The sequence below is a fragment of the Entelurus aequoreus genome, linkage group LG11 (genome assembly GCF_033978785.1).
Source record: "Entelurus aequoreus isolate RoL-2023_Sb linkage group LG11, RoL_Eaeq_v1.1, whole genome shotgun sequence".
NCBI lineage: Eukaryota > Metazoa > Chordata > Actinopteri > Syngnathiformes > Syngnathidae > Entelurus > Entelurus aequoreus.
In genome coordinates, this window is record NC_084741.1 from 66,125,902 (window position 1) to 66,138,033 (window position 12,132).

Sequence of the window (12,132 nt, forward strand, 5' to 3'; positions counted from 1 at the left end):
TGAAAATAAAGAAAGGCGTGTCCAAACTTTAGGCCTACTGTATACATAAAGGCTTGAACTATCTTCAGTTGCATGTTATTAACCTATGTCGTATATTAGTTTCACCTTGTAAATCAAATTGCTTGAATAAACAAACCATTGCACGATCTTATTTTTTTTAATTTCACCTGCATATGCAGAATTTCTCAAATTCTCAATTTTGATCACCTAAATTAATCACTCAAACACCGTCTTTTTTTCTTCTTTAAATGTACCACTGTTTGCGCTCCGTCCTCTTGCTATCTTATGTTTCCAATGTTTTGTTCACCTTTTTTTTTTAAGCGACATGATAGTCAAAACATCAGAAACAGCTATTTAACACAATAGTTGACAGTATATGTCACTGTATGTAATAAATGATAACGTATTTCCAGTACATGTTTGTACCACTAGATGGAGCCAGAATACCACTAGTGGTACCACACTTTGACCTAAACACTGTTTATTATTACGTTTAGTTCGCATGACTGTACAAATGCATTGTATGTATAAATGATTACGTATTTCCTGTACATGTTTGTACCACTAGGTGGAGCCAGAATACCACTTTGACCTAAACACTGTTTATTATGACGTTTAGTGTGCATGACTGTAGAAGTGCATTGCATCATATTGGCCGATGCTTCTAATATGTTGACTGGCTTTTTAATAACATGATCATAATGTAGCCTACTGTATACAGTACTATACATTACAAATGGATGGAAATAGGAAGAGTCCCATGTTTAACAGTCGAGTCAACAACACTCAGTGGGGGCATCCACGCATTGCAGTGACGTCCACTCTTCTCCGCCGCCCTCCCCCCCCTCCCCCCTCATCCTCACTCCCATCCGAGCCGCAGCACTGCAAAGTACTGTATGTGTGTGTGGGGGAGGGGGGGGGGGGTTAGTACCGCACTGTGTTTCTGAGTCCAAGTAGGGAAGGCAAGGTAGGAGAGCATATAGACGCATTACTGCAGCAGCCCACAGCGGCAAAACGCGCGTCACTTCCACGCACACACTTGGGGGGGAAAACCCATCAGATTTAGGAGATTTGTCGGGAAAAGTGATCAAATCTGCATCCTTTCTGGAGAGACTTGAATGCTGGGATTGATTACATCTTCATGTGGTTTTTCTTCACCGAACTGACCACCTGACTACTTCTTCTTCTTCTTCTTGGCCTCATTGCGACACTTTTTGGAACTCAACTCCTCTCATCCGCCTCGAAAAAAACAACAATCCTATGTGATTCTTTGCGGTTTTTATTTGTTTCGCTTCAGTGCCGGACTTGGAAACAGCGCCTCCTCTGCTGAGTCAGCACACACAGCTGCATAGAAGATGTGAGTTAATGCGGCGGATTTTTTTTTTTTTTTTACTACCTCAGCTTTTAGTCAGGGGGTAAAATATACAACTAAAAGGGTATACATTTTTATTTTTTATTTTTAGTCATGTTATAAAAATGTCATGATTTATTGCCCGGTGTCAAGTTAAAAAATAGTGCGACTAAATGGTGCAATGTGATTGTTGATTTTAAATGATTACTTTTGTATATTATAGCTAATTATTGTGGTTGTAGTTTTTCTATAGTGTAATATAAAATACATATAAAATAAAAAATAACACTTTTTTTTTTATATATATTCATTTTCATAAGTCCCTATATTGTCCAATCCCAAGTCAGGCAAAAAAAAAAAAAAAAACATTGAATATGTGAATTTAATTCAAATATTTTATGAATTTTTTGACAATAAAATAAACTAAATCATTCATGAAAGAAAAGCTCCAAAACATTGTTTTATTGCAGATGATTTATGATGGGACAGCTTTAGCCAAACCGGTGACGCTCAAAGCAAGTTTGCCCACAATATTAGGTACACCTGCACTATAAGAAATTATGCCTTTACTAAAATAATAATTTTGTGCGGTCTGTTTAAAATGGCGTCATAGCGTTTTCCCCCTTTATCCTAACTAAATAATATGATATACCGTATTTTTCGGACTATAAGTCGCAGTTTTTTTCATAGTTTGGCCGGGGGTGCGACTTATACTCAGGAGCGACTTATGTGTGAAATTATTAACACGTTACTGTAAAATATCAAATATTATTTAGCTCATTCACGTAAGAGACTAGACGTATAAGATTTCATGGGATTTAGCGATTAGGAGTGACAGATTGTTTGGTAAACGTATAGCATGTTCTATATGTTATAGTTATTTCAATGACTCTTACCATAATATGTTACATTAACATACCAGGCACGTTCTCAGTTGGTTATTTATGCCTCATATAACGTACACTTATTCAGACTGTTGTTCACTATTCTTTATTTATTTTAAATTGCCTTTCAAATGTCTATTCTTGGTGTTGGCTTTTATCAAATAAATTTCCCCAAAAAATGAGACTTATACTCCAGTGCGACTTATATATGTTTTTTTCCTTCTTTATTATGCATTTTCGGCCGGTGCGACTTATACTCCGAAAAATACGGTAATGGTATTCAAAAGTATGCAATACGCAAACTTAACCACAATAATAAGCATATAGGTGTACCTAATGAATTGACCATTGGAAGAGTGGAGTTTGAGTGGGTTTTTTTTTAATGAGTGCTGACATATTCCTGCAGGTCCGCCCCAGATGCTGCCGCCCCAGGTGCTCCAGGAGCCCCCGGTGCAGATGGAGCCCCGGGAGGCCAACCCGCCGGGCCGCCCAACACCTCCAGCAACCGCAGGCTGCAGCAGACCCAGGCCCAAGTGGAGGAGGTACGGTACAGAAAGCGTCAAACCGATGCGTCCGATTCTTCACGGCCGCCGAACGCTTGGTCATGCAGGTGGTGGACATCATGAGGGTGAACGTGGACAAGGTTCTGGAGAGGGACCAGAAGCTCTCTGAGCTGGACGACAGAGCGGACGCTCTGCAGGCCGGGGCGTCGCAGTTTGAGAGCTGCGCTGCCAAGCTGAAGAACAAGTACTGGTGGAAGAACTGCAAGGTGGGCGACGTTAAAGCCAGAGTCCTTTGAACACATGATGATGTCTTCTTGTCCTTTCAGATGATGATCATGATGGGCATCATTGGAGTCATTGTGGTGGGCATCTTATTCTGTGAGTGCACACAACTGCCCATCTTGCACTCACACTCTACACCTCAGATAATACTGTCCGTCCATTCACATACAACACAAACATCTGTCTCTCTTAAAGTACAAATGATGGTCACACACACACACTAGGTGTGGTGAAATTTGTCCTCTGCATTTGACCCATCCCCTCGATCACCCCCTGGGAGGTGAGGGGAGCAGTGGGCAGCAGCGGTGCCGCGCCCGGGAATCATTTTTGGTGATTTAACCCCCAATTCCAACCCTTGATGCCAGGCCTGGCCCTAACCAATCTGGCGCCCTAGGCAAGATTTTAGGTGGCGCCCCCCCACATCGGCAATGAAGTGTATATACTCACAAGAAACCGAATAGCTTTGTCTTTGACCTTTTTTTTTACTTAAAGAAAGCAAATTAACATATTATATGAGAATGTTATGTTATGATTATCTTTAACCGAATCACAGCAGTGCTCAAATTAAAAAACAGCATTCCCTCTCATGTGATATTGCTTAATTAACATTAATGATGTGCACTTTAACAACTAGGCTTACAACTGTACCTAATATATAAAGGGGTGGAAAAGTGACTATTACCTGCAGGGCAAACATTAGCTAACCAGAAGGCAATAACAATGTAAACAAAAAACACCTGCTTAAAAGATCTAATACAAATGTCCCTAAGGAATGTAAGGTGGGAGTACTGTAATTACCTAACGTTACATTATTATTTTCCATAACAATTTAGCCCCCTCCACAATATTAACCCGACGTTAAAACAGAACTAACTATTTATTGATTAGCAATTGCCGAATCATGTAACATTAGCTTAATGCTAAAAAGCCAGGTTACTATCACATTCTGTAACAGACAAATAATTTAATGTAGGCTAACGTTACCTACCTGCTACCTCTGTCTTTTTCTCGTTTCTCCTCTTCTTTTCTCTTTTTTCTTCCCTGGGCACTGACAGTTTTGGCCGTTTTGACATCTTGTGTTCATTTTTTGATGTGGTGACGTCCAAAAAGAGTCATGATACGGGAAGGGAGGGGTCGCACCGTGCGGGGGGAAATGGGGGGGGGGGGGGGTAATGTTGTACCAAATTATATTTCTATTAAATAGGCTTTATTTTGCATTTTAATTAACGTGGGATTATTTTTTGTATTTAGAAATAATAGTACCAACTTTTTTTTTTCCTCCAACATTTGTGGCACTGGCGTGGCGCCCCCTGATGGACGGCGCCCTTAGCATTTGCCTATACGGCCTATGCCAGGGGCCGGCCCTGCTTGATGCTGAGTGCCAAGCAGGGAGGTAATGGGTCCCATTTTTATAGTCTTTGGTATGACTCGGCCGGGGTTTAAACTCACAACCTACCGATCTCAGGGCGGACACTCTAACCACTAGGCCACTGAGTTTACCTACACATGCAAACATATTGTTTGCCACATACACACATGATGCAAACATGTGTCTGTCCATACACATACACCTTGCTTACATCAGTCTGTCCATTCACATACACAATGCAAACATCTGTTTGTCCATATACATTCCTACATATACGATGCAAACATCTGTCTGTCCATTCACATACACATATGTAATGCAAACGTGTCTGTCCATTGACATACACATGCAAACATATTGCTGTCCATTCACATACACATATGATTCAAACATTTGTTTGTCCATACACATATACGATGCAAACATCTGTCTGTCCATTCGCACACGCCTTGCAAACATCTGTCTGTCCATTCACATACACAATGCAAACACATTTTTGGCCATTTACATTCCTACATATACGATGCAAACATCTGTCAGTCCATTCACATACACATATACGATGAAAACGTTTGTCTGTCCATTCACATACACATATACCTTGCAAACATATGTCTGTCCATTCACATACACAATGCAAACATCTTTTTGGCCATTTACAGTCCTACATATACGATGCAAACATCTGTCAGTCCATTCACATACACATATATGATGCAAACGTTTGTCTGCTCATTCACATACACCTTGCAAACATCTGTCTGTACAATCACATACACAATGCACACATCTGTTTGTCCATTTACATTCCTACATATACGATGCAAACATCTGTCTGTCCATTCACATACACATATATAATGCAAATGTGTTTGTCCATTTACATACACATGCAAACATATTGCTGTCCATTCACATACACATATGATTCAAACATTTGGTTGTCCATACACATATACGATGCAAACATCTGTCTGTCCATTCACATACACCTTGCAAACATCGGTCTGTCCATTCACATACACATATACGATGCAAACATCTGTCTGTCCATTCACATACACAATGCAAACATCTTTTTGGCCATTTACATTCCTACATATACGATGCAAACATCTGTCAGTCCATTCACTTACACATATACGATGCAAACGTTTGTCTGCCCATTCACATACACCTCGCAAACATCAGTCTGTACAATCACATACACAATGCAAACATTTGTTTGTCCATTTACATTCCTACATATACGATGCAAACATCTGTCTGTCCATTCACATACACACATACAATGCAAACGTGTCTGTCCATTTACATACACATGCAAACACATTGCTGTCCATTCACATTCAAACATGTGTTTGTCCATATACATATACCTTGCAAACATATGTCTGTCCATTCACATACACAATGCAAACATCTTTTTGGCCATTTACATTCCTACATATACGATGCAAACATCTGTCAGTCCATTCACTTACACATATACGATGCAAACGTTTGTCTGCCCATTCACATACACCTCGCAAACATCTGTCTGTCCATTCACATACACATATGATTCAAACATGTGTTTGTCCATACACATATACGATGCAAACATCTGTCTGTCCATTCACATACGCTTTGCAAACATCTGTCTGTCCATTCACAAACACAATGCAAACATCTTTTTGGCCATTTACATTCCTACATATACGATGCAAACATCCGTCAGTCCATTCACATACACATATACGATGAAAACGTTTGTCTGTCCATTCACATACACATATACCTTGCAAACATATGTCTGTCCATTCACATACACAATGCAAACATCTTTTTGGCCATTTACATTCCTACATATACGATGCAAACATCTGTCAGTCCATTCACATACACATATATGATGCAAACGTTTGTCTGCCCATTCACATACACCTTGCAAACATCTGTCTGTACAATCACATACACAATGCGCACATCTGTTTGTCCATTTACATTCCTACATATACGATGCAAACATCTGTCTGTCCATTCACATACACATATATAATGCAAATGTATTTGTCCATTTACATACACATGCAAACATATTGCTGTCCATTCACATACACATATGATTCAAACATTTGTTTGTCCATACACATATACGATGCAAACATCTGTCTGTCCATTCACACACGCCTTGCAAACATTGGTCTGTCCATTCACATACACATATACGATGCAAACATCTGTCTGTCCATTCACATACACAATGCAAACATCTTTTTGGCCATTTACATTCCTACATATACGATGCAAACATCTGTCAGTCCATTCACTTACACATATACGATGCAAACGTTTGTCTGCCCATTCACATACACCTCGCAAACATCAGTCTGTACAATCACATACACAATGCAAACATCTGTTTGTCCATTTACATTCCTACATATACGATGCAAACATCTGTCTGTCCATTCACATACACACATACAATGCAAACGTGTCTGTCCATTTACATACACATGCAAACACATTGCTGTCCATTCACATTCAAACATGTGTTTGTCCATATACATATACCTTGCAAACATATGTCTGTCCATTCACATACACAATGCAAACATCTTTTTGGCCATTTACATTCCTACATATACGATGCAAACATCTGTCAGTCCATTCACATACACATATACGATGCAAACGTTTGTCTGCCCATTCACATACACCTCGCAAACATCTGTCTGTTCATTCACACACACAATGCAAACATCTTTTTGGCCATTTACATTCCTACATATACGATACAAACATCTGTCTGTCCATTCACATACACAATGCAAACGTGTCTGTCCATTTACATACACACGCAAACATCTTTTTGGCCATTTACATTCCTACATATACGATGCAAACATCTGTCAGTCCATTCACATACACATATACGATGCAAACGTTTGTCTGCCCATTCACATACACCTCGCAAACATCTGTCTGTTCATTCACACACACAATGCAAACATCTTTTTGGCCATTTACATTCCTACATATACGATATAAACATCTGTCTGTCCATTCACATACACATATATAATGCAAACGTGTCTGTCCATTTACATACACATGCAAACATCTTTTTGGCCATTTACATTCCTACATATACGATACAAACATCTGTCTGTCCATTTACATACACATATATAATGCAAACGTGTCTGTCCATTTAAATACACATGCAAACATATTGCTGTCGATTCACACACACATATGATTCAAACATTTGTTTGTCCATACACATATACGATGCAAACATCTGTCTGTCCATTCACATACACCTTGCAAACATATATCTGTCCATTCACATATTAGATGCAAACATCTGTCTGTCCATTCACATACACCTTGCAAACATATGTCTGTCCATTCAACATACACAATGCAAACATCTTTTTGGCCATTTACATTCCTACATATATACGATGCAAACATCTGTCAGTCCATTCGCATACACATATACGATGCAAACGTTTGTCTGCCCACTCACATAAACCTTGCAAACATCTGTCTGTACATTCACATACACACATACGACGTAAACATCTGTCTGCATACTCATATAATATGTAAACATCTGTTTTTCCATTCACATACACACTGCAAACATGTGTCTGTCCATTCACTTATACGATACAAACTGATGTCTGTCCATTCACATATGCAAATACCCGTCCATATATCTGTATAATACACATATCTGTATATACAATACACATATCTGTATAATGTCTATCTGTTCATGATACAGTTTTAAAATCCGTCTGTCCGTTCACATACACAGATAATGTGGACATTTGTATGTCCATTCACGCACATACACCCTGCAGATATTTGTCTGCCCATTCACACACACTTATGTGTGCATCTGTCTATTTATTCACGTGCACTTGATAAGTATGTCTATTCACATACACACATAATGCAAATACCTGTCTGTCCATTCACAGACACCTACATGTGGTCTTATGTCTGTCTGTTCACACCACACATAATGCAACTAACATAGATATGTAGTTATAAGGGAAATAAGTACTGTATCTGTCTGTTCATTCACATTTATACGTTCACATATGATGCACCCATCAGTTGACAGAATTTTACTGTAATAAAAAAAAAAAGTTTGTTTTTTTCCAAAACCAGTGAAGTTGGCACGTTGTGTAAATGGTAAATAAAAACAGAATACAATGATTTGCAAATCCTTTTCAACTTATATTCAATTGAATAGACTGCAAAGACAAGATATTTAATGTTCAAACTGGAAAATATGTGCAAATATTAGCACATTTGGAATTTGAACCCTGCAACATGTTTAAAAAAAAAGCTGGCATAAGTGGCAAAAAAGACTGATAAAGTTGAGGAATGCTCATCAAACACTTATTTGGAACATCCCACAGGTGAACAGGCTAATTGGGAACAGGTGGGTGCCATGATTGGGTATACAAGCAGCTTCCATGAAATGCTCAGTCATTCACAAAAAAGGATGGGCGAGGGTCACCACTTTGTGAACAAATGCCTGAGCAAATTGTTGAACAGTTTTCTCAACGAGCTATTGCGAGGAATTTAGGGATTTCACCATCTAATATCCGTAATATCATCAAAAGGTTCAGAGAATCTGGAGAAATCACTGCACGTAAGCGATGATATTACGGATCTTTGCATCAAAAAGCAGCATCAGTGTGTAAAGGATATAACCAAATGGGCTCAGGAACACTTCGGAAAACCACTGTCAGTAACTACAGTTTGTCACTACATCTGTAAGTGCAAGTTAAAACTCTACTATGCAAAGCGAAAGCCATTTATCAACAACACCCAGAAACGCCGCCGGCTTCGCTGGGCCTGAGCTCATCTAAGATGGACTGATGCAAAGTGGAAAAGTGTTCTGTGGTCTGACGAGTCCACATTTCAAATTGTTTTTGGAAACTGTGGACGTCGTGTCCTCCGGACCAAAGAGGAAAAGAACCATCCGGACTGTCATAGGCGCAAAGTTGAAAAGCCAGCATCTGTGATGGTATGGGGGTGTATTAGTGCCCAAGGCTTGGGTAACTTACACATCTGTGAAGGCACCATTAATGCTGAAAGGTACATACAGGTTTTGGAGCAACATATGTTGCCATTCAAGCAACGTTATCATGGACGCCCCTGCTTATTTCAGCAAGACAATGCCAAGCCACGTGTTACAACAGCGTGGCTTCATAGTAAAAGAGTGCGGGTACTAGACTGGCCTGCCTGTAGTCCAGACCTGTCTCCCATTGAAAATGTGTGGTGTAATATGAAGCCTAAAATACCACATCAAGCAAGAATGGGAAAGAATTCCATCTGAAAAGCTTCAAAAATTGGTCTCCTCAGTTCCCAAACATTTACTGAATGTTGTTAAAAGGAAAGGCCATGTAACACAGTGGTAAAATGCCCCTGTGCCAACTTTTTTGCAAAATGTTGCTGCCATTAAATTCTAAGTTAATGATTATTTGCAAAAAAAATAATACGTTTCTCAGTTCGAACATTAATTGTCTTGTCTTTGCAGTCTATTCAATTGAATATAAGTTGAAAAGGATTTGCAAATCATTGTATTCTGTTTTTATTTACCATTTACACAACGTGCCAACTTCACTGGTTTTGGGTTTTGTATTTAAAGTTAAAATATTGTAAAAACCACCATAAATGTAACTCCTAAATCCTACAGTGAACAATTTGATGGTTAACTTGCTTTGAAATCATAGCAGATATCTACAGCATTTGTTGTAAACTTTAACCCCAAAAACTGTTTGGAAAGTATGACGATACAATATTTTTTGCAATATTGGTTAATATTAAAGTTGGATCAAATGTGCAATTTCATGCAGTACGTACATTTTTTCTGTCCAAACGGAAAGAACAAATACATTTAGTAAGCCTTATTGACGCATTTTTTTCCCAGGCCTTCAAGGGCCATATAAAATAATGTGGCCCCGGGCCTCGAGTTTGACACGTGTGACCTACGGTATTAAAATAAGGAATCTTGTGAGTGTATTTACGGTTTGTTTACTGTATGAGGAGGGGCACCATTAGATAAATGACTTCCTGTCTTTGTCATCCGCAGTGTACTTCTTCTACTAAGCGCCGCCCCATCACTAAAGACGGATATGGACTTGAGAAAGTTGTGAGATGGATGACAGCGAAAGAGATTTAAAAAAAAAAAAAAAAATCCAAGCACCACTCTTCCCCTTTTATCCTCCCCTCCCCTCGCACATCACACATCACGGCAGCTTTTGTTTTGTCTTAACTGTTCATCCTCATGCATTATTGAGGGCAACGGAGTGGGAGGACGAAGGACCTATGTGGTGATTTCGCCGTCCTTTCTATCTGGGATTTTACCAAAGCGGAATATTGCTGTTGACAAACTTTGCTACATTTGTAAACAAAGACACGCCATTGTGGTTGCCGCCTACTAACACAAAACATCTTTTCTTTGGGAGTGTGTTGATTTCCGAGGTGACAGTTCCACACGATGTGTTCCCGGAGCAAAGGAGAGATGCAGACACTGAGAAAGACAATTGCCATGCAGAGTAGATTAACAGTAAGAGCCAGAGACAGGAACATTATGTCCACTTGAGAGTTTTCTAGGGAAGAGATTTAAATCAGGACACTTGACTTTCCTCTTAATCCACGTAAAGACCAAGAAATTAACTCTTCCACGGCTGTAGTTCCTGTCAAGTGTTTTATTGCTTACATTACACAATCACAGAAAGTAGGCCAAGGTGGGCCGCGTGTTTCCTATTTGCATGACCGACGTAGTTTTTCTGCAGAACGGCGCCACTTCTGCATCCGCCCTTTCTTTAGCTAACCGACGACCGTATACGTTTTGCTCTTAATTTGCATCTGATCAGAATCGTTAGAAACGAATGCTTTTGCAAAGCCATGACTCATGCCCAACTTTGAACTGTTAACATCATGTAGCATTGAGACATCTAACATGCATCTGTCGCAGAACAAGGGGGACTTTTTTGTGGAGGCGCTTGTAAAGAGAGTATATTTCAGAGGCATTTTGTCATCTAATAAGACTCATTGAGAGTGGATTTCTGCATACATGTAGGTATGAAAAAGTCAAATGATATTGCGCAACAATATTATACGGACTTAAAATGCAAAAAAAAAATGATGTCTGCAAGAAGAAATGCATGCTTGTTGGATTTTGCTGATGCCAATAAAAGACATTAATAATGCAACTGTTCTGAGATGTGCAATTTCCTTCTTTTTTTCCCCCCCAACAACAAGTCGTAACCTGGTATATACATTATGGTTTATTGATACGTTTTTATCAATATCAAGTGTCATTTTTTAATTACGCTTTGATTTTTACACCGTTTTCACATTTGTGTTGCAGCAACAATGGGGAGGATTCCGTTTTTTTAAGGCGGTCTGTCATAACGTTTTTAGCATTCAATCAGACATTATTGTGAGGTTTTGTATTAGTGTTCCTAAAAATAGATATACCGGCCCCCAGACACATTTTTTCTCCTCAAAATTTGGCCCCCGGGTCAAAATAATTGCCCAGGTCTGTGTTAACTGGTGCAAGTGTAAACAAGTGATGGACTTCAGTGTCATTTTGTCAAAGTGGCTGTTTGCAAAGTTGGCAAAGTTTAGCTTCTCACGTTGGCTATCATTGAACGTATAGAGCAGTGGTTCCCAACCTTTTGTTTGCCACGCCCCCTTTTCGCACGTAAGAGCGGCTTT

General features: G+C 39.3%; 1 protein-coding gene across 1 annotated transcript; it reads left to right on the forward strand.

The window, feature by feature from the left end:
* The first annotated feature begins 938 nt into the window (after positions 1–938).
* Positions 939–11,171, forward strand: LOC133660370 (synaptobrevin-like). The gene is made up of 5 exons (XM_062063816.1): positions 939–1,357; positions 2,642–2,777; positions 2,846–3,004; positions 3,065–3,116; positions 10,499–11,171. Coding segments are annotated over exons 1-5 (366 nt in total). The 5' UTR covers positions 939–1,355; the 3' UTR covers positions 10,516–11,171.
* Positions 11,172–12,132: the final 961 nt, after the last annotated feature.